At 38.7% G+C, this 19,464-nt stretch overlaps 1 protein-coding gene across 1 annotated transcript in view; it reads right to left on the reverse strand.

The window, feature by feature from the left end:
* Nucleotides 1-19,464, reverse strand: part of LOC133750311 (phospholipid-transporting ATPase ABCA3-like) — a 101,524-nt gene that overhangs the window by 64,908 nt on the left and 17,152 nt on the right. Inside the window, exons 5-8 of the mRNA XM_062179849.1 lie at nt 4,876-4,998; nt 4,442-4,559; nt 1,163-1,336; nt 281-459 (exon numbers count right to left, since the gene is read on the reverse strand). Coding sequence (XP_062035833.1) covers nt 281-459; nt 1,163-1,336; nt 4,442-4,559; nt 4,876-4,998 — 594 coding nt within the window. The remainder of the gene's footprint in view (nt 1-280; nt 460-1,162; nt 1,337-4,441; nt 4,560-4,875; nt 4,999-19,464) is intronic.

Raw genomic sequence — 19,464 nt, forward strand, 5'->3', positions numbered from 1 at the left:
GCTTCGGCATGGCTTAGCCCTAACTTTTGAGGCATTTGAAGAGTGAAATAGTAGATAGAAGATACATCTTTCTCTCTCTCCAGTTCAAATAATTTTTTTTTTTTTAAGAAAAAGGCTAGTGAATTAGTAGAGCAAGAGTATACAAAATAAGGGTTATTTTACCTGACCTATTTGTTCAGTTACAGATAGTGTAAAATTAACTCATGATGCTTTTAAGATATTAAAAAATAACTTCATCAGGACTGTGGCCTCTATCAATAACATAAGCATTAGAACTCACCTGCAAGAAAAAGTTCCATGGCTTGGGCACACCATACTTTCCTGGATATACAGCTTCTACATACCAAGTCACAATGAAATACAATAAAGCATCAAGTAGTAACATTCCCAGGATATAGGCAAATAAAAAGTTGTCCTGTTTGTTTGGTGAGAAGATGTTATTCCATTTAATTCCAGTTTCTAAGACATAGGAGGAGATATTTAATTAGGTGTCTACTGGGACTAAAACAGAACTATCCATCTGTACTGTAATAAAAACAGTGAAGAATATAACATGTTGTTATTTTCTAGAGATTCATACTAGAGTCAGATACTTTCTTACATTCTTAGAACTTAGGTTGTCCCATAGGACATCTGAGTAAGTAATCCTGTAAAGGGCTCCCCCGTTAGATGCCAAACAAGCAAATGATTAGAACTGATTGAAATAAAAATAAGGTAGACTAAAATTTCAGGAAAGGAGCTTTAAGAAAAATAAGCAAACCTACAGGTTAAGATGATGGTTCCTCCATCTCCACCTCTCCTCATGTTAAAAGTTCATGTTTACTGGCATACATAATTTTAAAAAACATAATCATGGGAAAGTAGGGATGGATTCTATCTATAGGACAGAAGACTATTCATAGATACTACACTGAGGGAAAAAGAGAAGGAACTGTGTCATTTCATGCCCTACCACTAGACAGCAGGTGGTAACTCTAAAAGGACCAGAATGAGGCCTTATTAGATTTGCAGTAAGTTTTTGAAGAGATACATGCATGTGGTGGTATAAAGTAGAATTTTGAAGGACAGCTTAGCAGCATCAATCAATATTAACAGTGCATATCCAGTAAAATAACAAAGATATTTACTAAAACATGACAACATTTACAAGGTATATACTCACTCTTCACTTCTGCATCAAATATAAATTTAAATCCCAGTGCCATTGCATAATTTGAGCTGAGACAAGAAACTAACTTCTGGTTGAATGTCATCTGTCCATAGTTGACAGACAGGTTAGCAGCCGGAAGATAGGTGATAAAAAAACAGAAACCTCCCAAAGTAATAGCAAAATAGGCTGCAAATATAAAGGAAATTATAGGGTCAATTTGAGTAACTTAAAAAACTTAACCGAATATAAATATAGTTGCTTTATTATAATAAAATAAGCTCTATAAGAAACAGAAAATATCTGTTTCATTCAACATTGCTTCCCTCAGCACATAATATATTGGACACAGTAAATGTTCCAAAATATTTTTATTAAGGCTGAAATGTAACACTTCAGGAGCTAATTTATTCTGCAATATATCATTTTATATGTAGTAGCTATAAGCATTACAATATCTAATGAAAATTTATAAATTTATTATTACTCAGCAAAAGAAATTACAAATGCAAACACTTCTACTGCTGATACAACCTAGATTGTATTTCCAGACATCATGAGATTTAGTCTAGGGCTTTGGAGTAAGATGGCAGAATAGAGATGACCATACCACTGTAGTCTAGGGGTAAACAGTACAAAAAAACTGGAGGGAGTACATTTTTAGGGGAGAGCTAAAGGGAAAACTGCAGTGGAAATTTTAAGGAAGGAAGAGGAATGCCATGGATTGGCATGGAAGGTGTGGACACACAGCACAAGCATGGACACAACATATGACACCAGCAGCCAAGAGTCGGAGAAAGCACCAGATCTGGAGCCTGAGTTAAGATCAGACTACAGGTGCCAACCAACTGGAGATATAGCCAGAGGGAGAACGTGGCATGAGTGCCCCAAGTTGGAGCACAGACCAGAGCCCCCTGGCCACACCAAGCACACACCTCTGCATACTCAGTGAAAAAGCATCCACTCCACTAAGAAAGGGAGGCATATTTCAAAGATAAAACATCAGAGGAAAAAATACCAACAAGTATTTCCACAAATGCCTAAAAATAAATGAAGAAATTTAAGAAACAACAATAAGGAAGACAACAAAACCTCCCCCCTACTCCCACCAAAGGAACACAATAGCATTTCAATATTAGAAGGTGAAGATGAACAGATTGATACAATGCCTGATATGGAATTTTAAGATTAATCATAGGATTACACAGAAGCAAATTCATGAATTAAAGAAATTCAGGGCCTGCGCCATGGCTCACTTGGTTAATCCTCCACCTGTGACGCCGGCACCCTGGGTTCTAGTCCCGGTTGGGGCGCCAAGTACTAGTCCAGGTTGCTCCTCTTTCAGTCCAGCTCTCTGCTGTGGCCCGAGAGGGCTGCAGAGGATGGCCCAAGTACTTGGGTCCCTGCACCTACATGGGAGATCAGGAGGAAGCATCTGGCTCTTGGCTTCGGATCAGTGCAGTGCTGGCCATAGCGGCCATTAGGGGAGTGAACCAATGGAAGGAAGAGCTTTCTCTCTGTCTCTCTCTCACTGTCTATAACTCTGTCAAATAAAAAAAAAAGAAATTCATACATGACATGAATGAAAAATTTTCCCACGAAACTGAGATTTTGAAGAGAAATAAAAATGAAATATTAGAAATGAAGAATTTTCAATGTCCAAAAATACAATAGAAAGCCTCAACAATAGACTTGGTGAGGCAGAAGAAATAATATCTGAGCTAGAAGACAAATCTTTGGAAATTATTCAGTCAGACCCCCCCCCCCCCAAAAAAAAAAGAGGAAAAAGAAGAAATTAGAAAAATTTAAAAAGTGTTGAATTTTTGGGATACTATCAAATGACCCAACATATGCATCTTAGGAGTTCTTGAAGATGTGAAAAGACAGAATGGATCAGAAGGCCTATTCAGTGAAATACTTACAGAAAACCTCCCTATTTTGGAAAAAGAGACATCCAAGTACACAAAGCACACAGGACTCCTTATAGTCATGACCAGAAAAGACCTTCAGCACAAAACACTGTAGTCCAACTTTAAACAGTAAAACAAAAGAAACACTGTAGTCAATCTTTTAACAGTAAATAATAAAGAAAGTTTCTAAAATGTGCATGAGAGAAAAACCAGGTTAATTTCAGAGGATCTCCAATTAGACTCACAGCTGAATTCTCATCAGAAACCTTACAGGCTAGGAGGGAACAGAAAGATATAGTCCAAGTCTTAAGAGAATAAAAACCTGTCAATCCAGAATACTGAACCCTGCAAAGCTCTCACTGATGAATGAAGGTGAAGTCATCATTATGAAAGAATGTGAAGGCAGAAAATCTTCTAGTAAAAGTACAAAGGAAATCCAAAGCAAACAATAGGAATATTTACAGATAAATGGCAGGGCCAAGTCATTACTTATCATTAATAACCTTGAACGTAAATGGCCTAAATTCTCCAACTAAAAGATACAGGTTGGCTAAATGGATTAAAAAACAAGACCCACTATTTTGCTGCCAACAATAAACACACCTCACCATTAAAGATACACACAGCTGAATCTGTGGACTTGGTAAACTGCCCTTCCCAATGTGGCTAGGACTCGGACTGGATTTATGACACTGGATTTCCTGGGTCCCCATATTTCTGACTGCAGATCATGGGACTTCCAAGCCTCCTTAATCATGTGAAACTATTCCTCTTAATAAACATCTTTTTATCTATAATAATAAGACTATTGGCTTTGTTTCTCAGGAGAATCTTGACTAATATAACTTTCAAATATTTTTGTACATATAATATATATACCTCCAATATCAATTTCAGCTCTATAGGACAAGCAGTATATTTCAAATATATCCAGACATACATTAAGCATTTATTAGTTAGGTGTAAGTATTTATTAGTTAGTTTCATTATTTGTTTCTTCATCTTCACATATACCAGGCTTATCATCATATACTAGTAGACACTATTAGCTCATCCAAAAGAATATCAGAAGTCATTTCCATCTCATTTCTTCTTGGTGGAAAGTTAGATACTGTATATGATATGGCAGCTGAAGTTGAAAGATCATTCAGATACAGTCTTATTATCATATGTATACTGTGTCATATCAACCTCTCAACCACATGTATTTTCTACCAGGTAGTCATCACTCTCTTTGTTCCCTTTCAAATCATTCACATGAATATGGCATCTTCATTTTAGATAGAATGTAAACAGATTAACAGTGAAGTGGCAACTAAGATTGAGAAGCTATTTCCAAATACCATTTTTGTTCAGGAACTGAAAGGAAAAATCTTAGACTCACCATTACTGAAGAATGTGCTAACCATAAAGCTGAAGCATATTGAAGGCATGGCATAAAATAGCAAAAAGATGAAGACAATAATTGGGTCACTGTATTCAAGGACTGATACAGATTGAATCTAGAAAAGTAATCAGGAAGCCAGTTCAGTCATGCTTTAAGTGGTATCACAGCAAAAATGAATGAGGAGAAAGGAAATATCTTAAACATCTTTAACATTTCTGGTGAAACTTATGAAACTACTCAATGAGCTGATTAACCATTCATTTACTATAGAAGGTCCACTGACCTAGGTTTAAAATTTAGTTCATTGAGAGACTAAGCAATCTCTTAATTTCCAGAACAGAATCAACAAAAGCCACTTTTTCATTCCCTAACAACCTGAGATCCATTGGACCCATGACATATTCTAAGTTTAGCTAGAGCATACTGCAAACACTTGCCTTGATATATAAAATTATGCATATAATAATGATGATAATAAAATACAAGAGGATGAATGTGAAGAAATAGGCAGTCCAGAGCATCCAATTACTGAGTCCTATCATGAGCTGGTATTCCTGTGGGAGAATTAACACAAATCAAATATCAAATAAAACTATTTAATCATGTAGTACCTTAGAGTCTATAAATATCATATACTTTAATAACTATAACCATAAGGGGTTAAGTAATGAATACTATTATCTCCATTTATAGAGCAGGAAATCAAGTTTCAGAATATCAAATAACTTCTTTAAAAACCTTTAGTTGGTAAGCACTGTGATTTTTTATAAGCACACATATCATTCCTCTAGTAATTTATCTGACATTGTTAAGACATCAAAAACAAAGCAGTAAAACACTAAAACTAGTATTCCCTTTCTTTTGATTATGTCCTTTTTCAGAAGGTATTAAAGAATTCACCCTCATGTCTATTGCTGCTCAATTCACAATAGCTAAGATATGGAATCAATGCAGATATCCATCAACTAATGACTAGATGAAGAAAATGTAGTATATATACTCTATGAAATACTACTCAGCCATAAAAAATAATGATATTCTGGGTTTTATTTATTTATTTATTTGCAACAAAGTAGATGCAACCAGAAACTATGATGCTTAGTGAAATTAGTCAGTCCCAGAAAGACAGATATATGTTTTCTCTGATATGTGGGAATTAACCTAGAATACAAAAAATGTATAGGAATGAAATGGATATTTTATGATTTGATTGTTGTTTTCAGTCCTTGTTTATACTCCTGTGGTACTGTGGCCTTCCTACTGAAATCACACAAAGTATCTTTGTTTGATCACATGTAATAGAACATAGAAAAAGGAAAACTCATAAATATATGAAAGCTAAACAATCAACAGATGATAAGAGATCACAAGGAAAATTATAAAATACCTTGAGACAATCAAAAGCAAAGATACAACACATGCAAACTTAGAGGAGATTTGGTGCAGTCAGTTCTCACAGAGAAATTTATAGCATAAATGTCTACATTAAAAAATAAAGATTTCAAATAAATAACCAAACTGTGTATCACAAGGCCTGGAAAAGAAAGGCAAACTAATCAGTAATCTAGCAGAGGGAAGAAACTAATAAATATTAGAGTAGAGATAAATTACAGAAAAGGCAAGCAATAGAGAAATTCAATAAAACTAAAAGACAATCAATTGAAGATATCAGCAAACTGACAAATATTTTGTCAGAAAAATTGAGAGAAAATTCAAATTACTCAAATCATAAATGAAAGTGGGTCATTACTTTGGATATTATAGAAACAGAAGGGTCGGCCTGTGCCGCGGCTCACTAGGCTAATCCTCCACCTTGCGGTGCCAGCACACTGGGTTCTAGTCCCGGTCGGGGCACTGGATTCTGTCCCGGTTGCCCCTCTTCCAGGCCAGCTCTCTGCTGTGGCCCGGGAGTGCAGTGGAGGATGGCCCAAGTCTTTGGGTCCTGCACCCCATGGGAGACCAGGATAAGCACCTGGCTCCTGCCATCGGATCAGCGCAGTGCGCCGGCCGCAGCGCACCAGCCGCGGCAGCCACTGGAGGGTGAACCAACCGCAAAGGAAGACCTTTCTCTCTGTCTCTCTCTCTCTCTCACTGTCCACTCTGCCTGTCAAAAAAGAAAAAAAAAAAAAAGAAACAGAAAGGGTCATAAGAGAGTACTATGAATAATTACATGTTGAAAAAGTAGATAGTGTAGATGGAGTGGACAAATTCACAAGAACATAAATTTTATTAAGTCTGAATTGGGGCTGGAACTGTGATGCAGTGGGTTAAAGCCCTGGCCTGAAGCGCCAGCATCCCATAAGGGCACCAGTTCTAGTCCCAGCTGTTCCTCTTCTGATACAGCTCTCTGCTATGGCCTGAGATAGCAGTAGAAGATGGTCCAAGTCCTTGGGCCCCCACACCCATGTGAGAGACCCAGAATAAGCTCCTGGCTCCAGGCTTTGGATCTGCTCAGCTCTGGCCGTTGCAGCCATCTGGGGAGTGAACCAGCAGATGGAGGACCTCTCTCTCTCTGTCTCTCTCTGTAACTCTTTCAAATAAATAAAATAAATCTTAAAAAAAGACTGAATTACAAAGAAATAAAATATCTGAACAGACTTATAACTAGTAAGGTCATCAAATCAGGAATCAAAAAAAAAAAAAAAAAGAATAGAAAAACATCCAAGAAAGAACATTCCTGAACCAAATGGTATTACAAGTGAATTTTGCCAAACACTTAAAGAAGAATAAATAAGAATTCTTCTCAAACTCTTAAAAAAACTGAAATGGGGGCCGGCGCCATGGTTCACTTGGTTAATCCTCCGCCTGCAGTGCTGGCATCCCATATGGGTGCTGGGTTCTAGTCCCGGTTGCTCCTCTTTCAGTCCAGCTCTCTGAGGTAGCCAGGAGGGCAGTGGAGGTGGCCCAGGTGCTTGGGCCCCTGTACCTGCATGGGAGGCCAGGAGGAAGCACCTGGCTCCTGGCTTCGGATCAGCGTAGCTCTGGCCATAGCAGCCATTTTGGGGAGGGGGGTGAACCATCAGAAGGAAGACCTTTCTCTCTGTCTCTCTCTCTCCCTGTCTATAATTCTACCTGTCAAATAAAAATAAAAAATAAAAAAAACTGAAATGTAGGCAAAACTTCTCAACACATTCTATGAGGCCAAAATTATCCTGATAGTAAAACCAGAAAAAGACATGACAAGAAAAAAAATTATGAGCAAATAAACTCTTATGAATATTAATGAAAATTTCCTCAAAAGGATATTAGAAATCCATATTCAGTAGCATACTGAAAGGGCTCTACACCATGACCAAGTAGGATTTATTTCTGGTATATGAAAAGGATTCAAGTACAAAAACAATGTAATTCAGTACATGAAGAGAAGAAGTGATAAAAAATTATCATCTTAATTAATACAAGAATATATTCAAAACATTTTTAAATGACAAAAACTCAATATACTAGGAACAAAAGGAAAATTACTGAGTATAATAAGGGTGACATGAAAATCTGAATATCATACTCTTTTACCTAAGATCAGGAAAAAGATACTCACTTCCCCTACTTCTTCTCTAAGTAAGCAAGAAAAATAAAAGGCCTAAAATTGGAAAGGAAGGAGTAAGATTGAAAAGAAGTATAATAATCTCTAATATTAATATAACTTCAGTTGTTTATAAGCACACAAAAATTCATCAAAGTTGCAGGATAAAAAAAAAATGAATACAAGGGGACCACCAGTGTGGCTCAGTGGGTAAAGTCAATGCTTGTGATGTAAGCATCCCATAACAGAATGCTGGCTCAAGTCTTAGCTGGTCTGCCTCCAATGCAGCTCGTTGTTACTATGCCTGGGAAGGCAGCAAATGATTGTCCAAAAGCTTAGGCCCCTGCCATTCATGAGGGAGATGAGCATGGGGTACCTGGCTCCTGGCTTTGGCCTAGCCCAGCCTTGTCTGTTGCGGCTATTTGAGGAATGAGCCAGAAGACAGATGATTTCTCTCTCACCCTTTCTGATGTCTGCTTTTCAAGTAAATAATAAATATGCATATACCTTAAGAAACACACAAAAATTTTCTACATTTCTATACACTAGCAATATAGATACTCCATTTAGAAAGGGGGGAAAAAACTCTCATTTACAAAGGCATAGAAATGAATATAATCGGGGCTGGTGCTGTGGCACAGCAGGTAAAGCTGTTGCCTACAGTGCCGGCATCCCATATGGGTGCTGGTTCAAGTCCCAGCTGCTCCACTTCTGATCCAGCTCTCTGCTATGGCCTAGGAAAGTAGTAGAAAATGGTCCAAGTCCTTGGGCCCCGGGCCTGCGTGGGAGACCCAGAAGAAGCTCTTGGCTCCTGGCTTCAGATCAGCTCGGCTCCAGCCACTGCAGCCAATTGGGGAGTGAACCAGCAAATGGAAGACCTCTCTCTCTCTCTCTCTCCCCCTCCCCTTCTCTCTCTGTGCAATTCTGACTTTCAAATAAATAAATCTTAAAAAAAAAAAAAGAAATGAATACAATTCTCTGGAATAAACTTAACTTGGGGAGGGGCAAATTATTTGCACACTGTTAACTATATAACAATGTCTTTTTTCTGTTTTGTTTTTGCATTTGAAAGGCAGAGTTAGAGATCGGGAAATCTGACATCTGCTGTTTCACTTCCCAAAATGGCTGCAAAGGCCAGGGCTGGACCAGGCCAAAGCCAGGAGCCAGGAGCCAGGAGCCAGGGACCAGGAGTTTCTTCTGGTCTCACCCATGGGTGCAGGAGCCCAAGGACTTGAGCCATCCTCCACTGCTTTCCCAATCACACTAGCAGTGAACTAGATTGGAAGTGGAGCAGCTGGACATGAACCTTTGCCCATATTGGATACCAGCACTGTGGGCAAAGCCTTAATCTGCTTTGCCACAGCACTGGTTCCCAAAACAGTGTTGAGATAAACTAAATACAGTATAGATAAATCCGAAGATATCCCATCTGTGTTTTAAAATTTTACTATTTTTGAAGTATAGGGAATTCAACAGATCAGATGATTGCACTGGAAACATGGTTCCCAGAGGAGGGGCATGCTATACCATTTAGGCACAGGGAGGCACCAGAACCAGTCAAATGCTTGAAGGGAAAACATGGGCAAGAGCCTATATTATGGTTTCTGTGCAAGAGGCAAGGCAGGGTTATTGTACAAGGATTTGGTTCCTCTGCATAAATTCAGGAGGCTGCAAGGTAAGGAGCTATCTCTAGTTGTTTGTTAACTGATCCTAGGGTGATTAGGACAGGAGGATAGTGGCTCAACCTGTGAAAGACAATGAAACATGGTAATGAGTAGGGGTTCAGCTTTGGTCAGTTTGCATCTCCAGAATGTGGTCTGGGTAAGTGCTTGCTGTCTCTAAAACTGGCTTGTAGATGCAGTCCTTTCAGAAGTAAGAAGGATAAAATGTCAAAACATCAAAAATATGGAAAATAGAAAAAATGGATGAGTAATATACCATGTTCAAGATGAAAATACTACCCGACCAAAATCCCAGGGATACTTTTTGCAGGAATAGAAAAGCCCAAACTAAAATTCATATGGCACCTCAGTTTCCTTGATTAGATAAAAGTCCTTTTAAATAGAACAAAAAGTTGGAACACTCACACCTTTCTATTTCAGTTCCTAGCAAAAAAATTCAGTAACCAAGATAAGGAATAAGGATAGATATGTAAATCCATGGAACAGAATTGAGAACCACTAAAAAAAAAAAAACACTGGAGAAACCATGCAAGATATAGGTACCGGCAAAGACTTCTTGGAAAAGACCCAGAAGCAGAGGCAGTTAAAGCCAAAATTAGCAACTGGGATAATATCAAATTGAGAAGTTTCTTTACTGCAAAAGAAACAGTCAGGAAAGTGAAGAGGCAACCGACAGAATGGGAAAAATATTTGCAAATTATGCAACTGATAAAGGATTAATAACCAGAATCTACAAAGAGATCAAGAAACTCCACAACAAACCAAACAACCCACTTAAGAGATGGGCCAAGGACCTAAATAGACATTTTTCAAAAGAAGAAATCCAAACGGCTAACAACACATGAAAAAATGTTCAGGATCACTAGCCATCAGGGAAATGCAAATCAAAACAACAATGAGGTTTTACCTCACCCCGGTTAGAATGGCTCACATACAGAAAGCTACCAACAACAGATGCTGGCAAGGATGTGCGGAAAGAGGCACACTAATCCACTGTTGGTGGGAATGCAAACTGGTAAAGCCACTATGGATGACAGTTTGGAGATTCCTCAGAAACCTGAATATCGCCATATCACATGATCCAGCCATCCTACCCCTCAAAAATTACCTAAAGGAAATTAAATTGGCAAATAAAAGAGCTATTTGCACCTCAATGTTTATTGCAACTCAATTCACAATAGCTAAGACCTGGAATCAAACTAAATGCCCATCAACAGAAGACTTGATAAAGAAATTATGGGATATGTACTCTATAGAATACTATACAGCGGTAAAAAAAAATGAAATCTGGTCATTTGCAACAAAATGGAAGAATCTGGAAAACATCATGCTGAGTGAAATAAGCCAGTCCCAAAGGGACAAATATTATAAGTTCTCCCTGATCGGTGACAACTGAGCACCTAAAAGGAAACCTGTAGTAGCGAAACTGACACTATGAGAAACAATGACTTGATCAGCCCTTGTCCTGACTGTCAAGGAACAGCTTAATATTTTATTCTTTTCAGTATTTTCTTGTTCTACTTAATACCATTGGTTGAACTCTTAAATTAACACACAATTATTCTTAGGTGTTTAAATTTAACTGAAAGTTGATCCCTGTTAAAAATAACAGTGGGAATAAGAGAGGTAGGAATTACCCCAAATGGTAGAATTAGAAATGTGCCATGGGATTTCAAACCCCATTAAGTTGTCATTTACTAATGCCATCTTACTAATTAAAGTGATCAGTTTAAGTTCATAATTGATCATAAAGATAGGATAAGTGTCAAAGGGATCACATAAACAAGACTAGTGTCTGCTAATAATAACTGATATAATTAAAAAGGAGAGAGCAGTCCAACATGGGAAGTAGGATACACAGCAGACTTAGAGAATGGAAGATGCCCTAAACAGCACTCTGGCCTCAGAACCAGCCCTTAAGGCATTCAGATCCATCTAAAAAGCCCATGAGAATTTCTCAGGCATGGAAAGCCACGGCACTGTGGCAAAAAAAAAAAAAATGACCTAAATGAAAGATTTCTGTGAGTGAGATCCCAGTGGAAAGAACAGGCCATCAAAGGAGGTACCTTTCTCTGAAGGGAGGAGAGAAGTTCCACTTTGATTATGGTCTTGTCTAAATAAGGTCGGAGTTTGTGAACTCAAGAGGCTTCCATAGCCTTGGCAGCTCATGATGAGCCTCTGTTGATTACTAACGTCATAAATAAAAGTGCCAATTGTTAAATCAACAATGGGAGTCACTGTGCACTTACTCCCCATGTAGAATCTCTTTCCTTAATGTGTTGTACTATGCGAATTAATGGTAAAACTAAGTATTCAAACAGTACTTTATACTTAATGTATGTTAGTGCAAACTATTGGAATCTTTACTTAGTATATACTAAGTTGATCTTCTGTATATAAGGATAATTAAAAATGAATCTGAATGAAGAATGGGATGGGAGAGGGAGTAGGAGATGGGAGGGTTGGGGGTGGAAGGATGGTGTATCAATAGGTTATCTCTATATTTTAAAAATCAAATTTAAATTCTACCCAAATCTTTTTTTTTTCTCTTTTTTGACAGGCAGAGTGGACAGTGAGAGAGAGAGAGAGAGAGAGAAAGGTCTTCCTTTTTGCTGTTGGTTCACCCTCCAATGGCCGCCGCGCCCAGCACACTGCGCTGATCTGAAGGCAGGAACCAGGTGCTTATCCTGGTCTCCCATGGGGTGCAGGGCCCAAGCACTTGGGCCATCCTCCACTGCCTTCCCAGGCCACAGGAGAGAGCTGGCCTGGAAGAGGGGCAACCGGGACAGAATCCGGTGCCTCAACCGGGACTAGAACCTGGTGTGCCAGCGCCACAAGGCAGAGGATTAGCCTATTGAGCCCCGGCGCCAGCCAAATTCTACCCAAATCTTAAATAAAATCAATTTCTTTTGAATGAATACCTTAAAGTGGAAAATAATATAAAGTTTCTAGAAAATAATAATGGGGGGAAAACTGCTATAATACAAAAGTTGAACTTTCAAAATTTATATTTATTAAAAGTTTTAAAAAATTGCTTGATGGGGAACAACAAATAGTGCTGAGACAACTGGACAACCTTCATGAAAAAGAGTGAAACAGGATTCCTGCCTAACATCACATACAATAATTAATCTTAAATGGATAAACAATCTAAATATCAGAGTTAAAAACATAAAAATTTTAGAGAACATCAGGGTAAATCTTCTTAACTTTGGATTTGGTAAATGGGTTCTTGATATTACATAAAAAAAACAAATCACAGAAGAAAATATATCTCAACACTGATTTCACTTTCTTTGCATAGATAAGAGGGCTTCAAAGAGTTTATGGAAGAATTAAATTAGAAGATAATGTACATTTTCCAGTAACCTTCCAAAGTCCCTTTGGATAGCCACAAGTGGGACTGCTGGATCATAAGGTAGTTTCACTTTATATTTTTTGTGGAACCTCTATATTGTTTTCCATATTGTCCTACCAATTGACACTTCCTCCAACAGTGTACAAAGGTATTCTTTTCCCTACACCTTCACTAACATTTGAGTAGTGTGTATGACTTTTGCACACAAGCTTATAGTTAAAAACCAATTTAAAAGTAATAGGAGAATGCACCATATTTATAGTTCAGAAGATTCAATATGACAGGATATCAATCATAATTTGCAATCTCAATAAAATGTCAGTAGCATTTTTGAAATTAAATGATTATAAAATGGAAGTAAAAAGATATGAGAATAGCTAAGAAGTACTTGAAGAAGAATAATAATAAGGAGGCCTGTTCCAAATTTCAAGAATTGGTTAAAAGCTAGAGTACTGTCATGGTGATACTATCATAAGGATAGAAAGGAGAAACAAGTCACCAGATGCCTATGTGGGCTCAATTTATTTACAAATATTATAAAGTGAAATGGAATTGCAGTGCAAGGAGATTATCATTGTGTTAATAAGTGGTAATGTATCAATAGGTTATCTCTATATTTTAAAAATCAAATTTAAATTCTACCCAAATCTTAAATAAAATCAATTTCTTTTGAATGAATACCTTAAAGTGGAAAATAATACAAAGTTTCTAGAAAATAATATTAGAGATAACATCATAATTTTGGAACTATCTAATATTTCTTTTTTTAAAAGATTTATTTATTTATTTGAAAGTCAGAGTTACATAGAGAGATGAGAGGCAGAGGTGTGTGTGTGGGGGGTCTTCCATTGGCCTCAACAGCCGGAGCTGGGCTGATCTGAAGCCAGGAACCAGGAGCTTCCTCCAGGTCTCCCACGCAGGTGCAGGGGCCCAAGGACTTGGGCCATCTTCTACTGCTTTCTCAGGCCAAAGCAGAGAGCTGGATTGGAAGTGGAGCAGCCGGGACTCAAACTGGCGCCCATATGGGATGCCGGTGCTTCAGGCCAGGGTGTTAACCCGCTGCGCTACAGCGCCAGCCCCTCTAATATTTCTTAAATCAGATGTAAGAAGCACCAAGGGAATGCTATCAGGAGGATGATGGAATACAAGATCCAAGTTTTCATCGTTTCCACAGAAGTTCAATTTGCAATTACCCACAGGCAAGAACACCTTTGTGAAATCCCCCAAACTTGAGGATAAGCCTGAGACACTTGTGTGGACCACAGAACCTAATAAAAGTTGCATTTGAAGGGTAACTGCATTACTTGCATGTTTATCCCTCCCTCTCCCTGACATCAGCACAGTACAAGAGACAAGAAGGAAAAGAGAACTGAAGTTGAAATGTTCAGCTTCCTTAGCATTGCAAGATGCTTCCTAGGAAGCCTAGTTTAGACTTACCTCATGGGGACTACAGGGAATAATGGCATGGTTAGATTACCTATAGCCAGAAAGAAATAAAAGCAAGCAGGTAGAACTCACAGTGATCAGCTTGTGGATTTTGGTGGTAGCTCTGGACTCTCCAGCAGTGGTATCCAATCAGAGATACCAGCTATTAGCATAGCCCACCCACCAAGTTGAGTTGTCTGCTTCTGGAAACAGTGGGAAGTTCTACCTGGCTTCTGGTCAGACAACATGATCAGCCTCAGACCTCACCCCAAGTCTATGCCTGGGGACCAGATATCTACTATGGTGCATTTTGATGAACAGCAGGGACTAGATCTGATCCATCAGGGACTTTATTTTTTAATTTTTAAAAGACTTACTTATTTGAAAGGTAGAGTTTTCAGGGGGGTGGGAGGGAGGGAGGGAGAGAGAATATTTATTTGAAAGGCAGAGTTATAGAGAGGGAGAGAAGGAAAGACAGAGAAAGAAAGAGATCTTCCATCTGCTGGTTCACTCCAAGGACTGGGCCAGGCTGAAGCCAGGAGCCAGGAGCTTCAGACAGATCTCCCTTGTAGGCAGCAGGGGCCCAAGTAATCAGGCCATCTTCAGCTGTCTTCCCAGATACATTAGCGGGGAGCTGGGTCAGAAGTGGAGCAGCTAGGATACAAACTGGCACTCATATGGGATGCTGGCATCATAGGCAGTGGCTTAACTCACTGCACCACAATGCCAGCTCCCCATTTAATCAACACTCTATTTAGTCTCAAAGTCCACTCAAGTCTTCTCTCAGGATTCCTGCCAGAGTGCACATTGGAAAAGAACAGGAATTGACACTTCGCTAATCTAGGAGTTTAAACAGCACCCAGATTAGTCTCACAGACAACCCTGAGCCCAGTAAGGCAGGGAAATTCCCACTAAGGTATATTTTGGCAAAACACAAGGGCTAGACCTGTCACATCTGAGCATCCAAACAGTGTATTGTTCAACCACACAGCCTCCCTTAAGGCCCCATCCAGTCAAGTAAGACAAATCTCAACTGTGCATTTCTACAGAGCACAGCAGCTGCCACTGTCAATCTTGGGAAGTAACTCCAGCTATCCCTGGGGCCCAGTCCCCAACCTCATCCAACTGAAGAACTAAAATACTGATAACACTATTTTATAAAATATAAAATACAAAATGTGGCCCGTCTGGATCATGGGTGATTTCAGTACTCAGCCAACAGTTCCATCTGATTGCAGAGCCCAGCTAGTCTCTTACCAGTAGAGCCAGGCCACCCAGACTCAGAGCAAAGGCAGTCACTCAGGCATCTTTTTGGTCAGAACCTGAAAGCAAACTCTTCCTTTCCAGAGACATTACCATCTGGGCCATTAAGATTCACAGGCTAAATAGTGAAAATCCATGCCTGCCAAAGAAAAACCTTCGAAGCTGGAGGAGGTGACTGTCTTCTCAAATATGTGCCAAGAATTTCAAAGAAACAGGGAATCATGACACCTCCAAAAGCAGCTAGCAAACAAAGCGACAACAATGGTTCCTAAAGAAATGGAGATCTATGAAATGACTAACAAAGAATCCAGAAAGAATATCCTTCTGAAGGAAACATAGCAGATTACAAGAATATATAAGTAGAAAATAAAATTTGAAAAAATACACAAATAAAAGTTTGATAAACAGAAAGAATAATAATTGAACCCAAAAATGCAAATAGAAAGCTTCAACGCCAGGTTCAATCAAGTAGAAGAGTTAGTGAACTCAAAAGCAGGACATTTGGAAGTACATAGAGGAATAAAAACAATTTAAGAGATTGAGAAAGGCCTACAGTTATTGTGGGACACCAAGAAGAAAACTAACATCCATAATGAAGTTTAACAAGGAAAAGAGAGATGCAAGGAGGCAGAATATTTTTAAATAATGACAGGAAACTTTCCAAATTGGGAGAAAGAGAAAGAGGTCAACACACAAGTATAAGGAATATTGAGGGGAAAAAAAAGGTGCATTGAATCTTTCAGTCAAATTCAACTGAAAGAGGAATTCAAAAGACACATTAACAATCAAACTATCAAAAATTTGGAGAAAAAAATTCTGAAAGCATTAAGAGATAACAAGTATATCACACATGGGGCTGGCACCATGGCTCACTTGGATAATCCTCCACCTGCGGTGCTGGCATCCCATATGGGCGCCTGTTCTAGTCCCGGCTGCTCCTCTTCCAGTCCAGCTCTCTGCTGTGGCCCAGGAAGGCAGTGGAGGATGGCCCAAGTGCTTGGGTGCCTGCACCTGCATGGGAGACCAGGAGGAAGCATCTGGCTCCTGGCTTTGGATCGGTGCAGCGCTGGCCATAGTGGCATTTGGGGGTGAACCAACTGAAGGAAGACCTTTCTCTCTGTTTCTCTAACTCTATCTTTCCAAAAAAAAAAAAAAAAAAAAAGAAGTATATCACACAAAAGGGATTCTAAACATGGCAGTAGATTTCTTAGTAGGAACCCTGTAGGTCTACAGTGAGATGATATAATCAAAAAGCTGAAGGGATCTTCCATCCTCTGGTTCACTCCGTAAGCAGCCAGCCACAATGACTGGTCCTGGGCCAAGCATAACCCTAGAGCCAAGAAATGCATCTGGGTTTCCCACATGGGTGTCAGGGGTCCAAACAGTTGGGTCTTCTGCTGCCTTCCCAGGTGCATTAGCAGGGAGTTGGATTGGAAGTGGATCAACTAAGACTCAAAATGGCACTCAGATATGTGATGCTGGTGTCATAGAGTGAACCAGCAAATGGAAGACTTTTCTCAATGTCTTTCCCTGTCTGTAACTCTGCCTCTCAAATAAATAAGCAAAAATCTTTTAAAAAATTTTAAAAACAGAGAACTAAATAAAGGACATCTGACTTGCAAAAGAGGATGTCAACAGTCCCAAGTTTCAGTTTAGTGATTCTATATGAGGAAACTTTAAAAAATTGGTGGAGGATAGAATTAAAGAATAAAATTTTTAAAACATAAATGTTGTTTCTCCATTTCTGTCTTATAACCATAGGTATGATTAATTTGCAAGTGACAGTTTTTCTTTTTTTAGCATGCTTGACTATTTTATTTTGGGTTAATGCTTAAGACATGGTTATCAGGAAGTATATGGCCTATAGCCTTAAGATGAAAATCTGTTCTTTTTAAAACTTTTATTTAGTAAATATAAATTTCCAAAGTACAGTTTATGGATTACAATGGCTTCCCCCCCCCATAACTTCCCTCCCACCTGCAACCCTCCCATCTCCCACTCCCTCTTCCATTCCATTCACATCAAGATTAATTTTCAATTCTCTTTATATACAGAAGATCAATTTAGTATATATTAAGTAAAGATTTCATCAGTTTGCACCCACACAGAACATAAAGTGTAAAATACTGTTTGAGTACTAGTCATAGCATTAATTCACATTGAACAACACATTAAGGACAGAGATCCTACATGAGGAGTAAGTGCACAGTGACTCCTGTTGTTGACTTAACAAATTGACACTCTTGTTTATGGCATCAGTAATCTCCCTAGACTCTAGTCATGAGTTGCCATGAGGAGTAAGTGCACAGTTGACTCCTGTTGTTGACTTAACAAATTGACACTCTTGTTTATAGCATCAGTAATCTCCCTAGACTCTAGTCATGAGTTGCCAAGGCTATGGAAGCCTTTTGAGTTCGCCAACTTCGATCTTATTTAGACAAGGAAGTGACAGTTTTTCATGTATCTCACTCAATATTATGACAGTCCTTTAAATCAGGTATTAATAATCTAAATTTACACTTAACAAAATAAGCTATAAAAGTATGTAACGTGTTACAGAGTAGATAATAGAGCCAGGATTAAAACCTATTTCCATGAGAATTCCCAAAGCAAAGTAGGTACTTTACAAATAAATAGATAAATAAATAATCATTGACTAAATCATTGGTTAAACCGATGGTGACTGGATTTTGACTTATAAAGCATTGAGGCTTAACACAACATGCTCTGGACTAAGGTATACTACTGGAAGGAACTAAAGAGGTTTTAAAGAATCAGAGGTCCATAGAATCTGGGAATTGAGTTGTAGCTCATCTTGACATAATTTTAAAGTACAGTAGATTATTTCTTTATTCCAGACATGTTTTAGAACATTTGGTGTTTAAATTATATTTTTAATATTCTTGGAGGCTTATATAATTGTAACCAAAAAAAATCTCACCAAGAATTCCAATAAACACAAAAACTAGATTTAAGTGCTCAATACTTGGCTGTTGCTGAAACAACCATCTACCAGTTTTGAGTGTGTGAAAATAGTCCAACCCTCCAAAGACAGACTGAAAATTTTCTACTGAAACTCTATCGGTGGTGGTTGGGGCCCAGTGCCTCTCCCAAGCCTCACTGCCCCAGCCGCAGCCCCCGCAGCCACACGCCTGCCAACAGCTGCCGGAGAAACCCTGGCCGACCCACAAGAACGTATGTCAACTGGAGCAAGTAAGAAGCGTGAAAAAGATATTGCCATCACTCAAGTTGCTCCACAACAGCCAATTAGTGAATATGGGTTAAATGCTGATCGCGGATTAGACAACGATAAGGAGTCTACCTCCAAAAGAAATCCTGAAGAAAGGAAATCAGAAAGGAATTCTAAGGAAAAGACATCAATGCCAGCAAGTGGAAGCATTGTAAGGGATATGGCTGTCATGCATAATGCTCCACAGGAACATACACATGGCAGATTAGTTCATGCCTATGTGATACACAAAGATACAGAATCTAATGTGAGATCAGAAGATGAATCTGTAGTGTCGACTTCAGATTCTCAGACTATTTCTACAAATTCTTGGAAGAAATCCATTAATCAATCACTGGCAGCAGATGCAAAAGGAAAAGATATGAATGAACCACTGGAAGGGTTTGCTAAGCAATATGCTGAATTGACGCCTCGTCTGGAAGCAATGCATCCTTTTTGGAAAACACCAGTGGGAATGAATGAAGTACAAACGTACAGACAAGGCGAAATCAAGTTAAAACCAATATCGAAACATCTTGA

Source organism: Lepus europaeus, chromosome 21 (genome assembly GCF_033115175.1).
Source record: "Lepus europaeus isolate LE1 chromosome 21, mLepTim1.pri, whole genome shotgun sequence".
NCBI classification, from domain to species: Eukaryota; Metazoa; Chordata; class Mammalia; order Lagomorpha; family Leporidae; genus Lepus; species Lepus europaeus.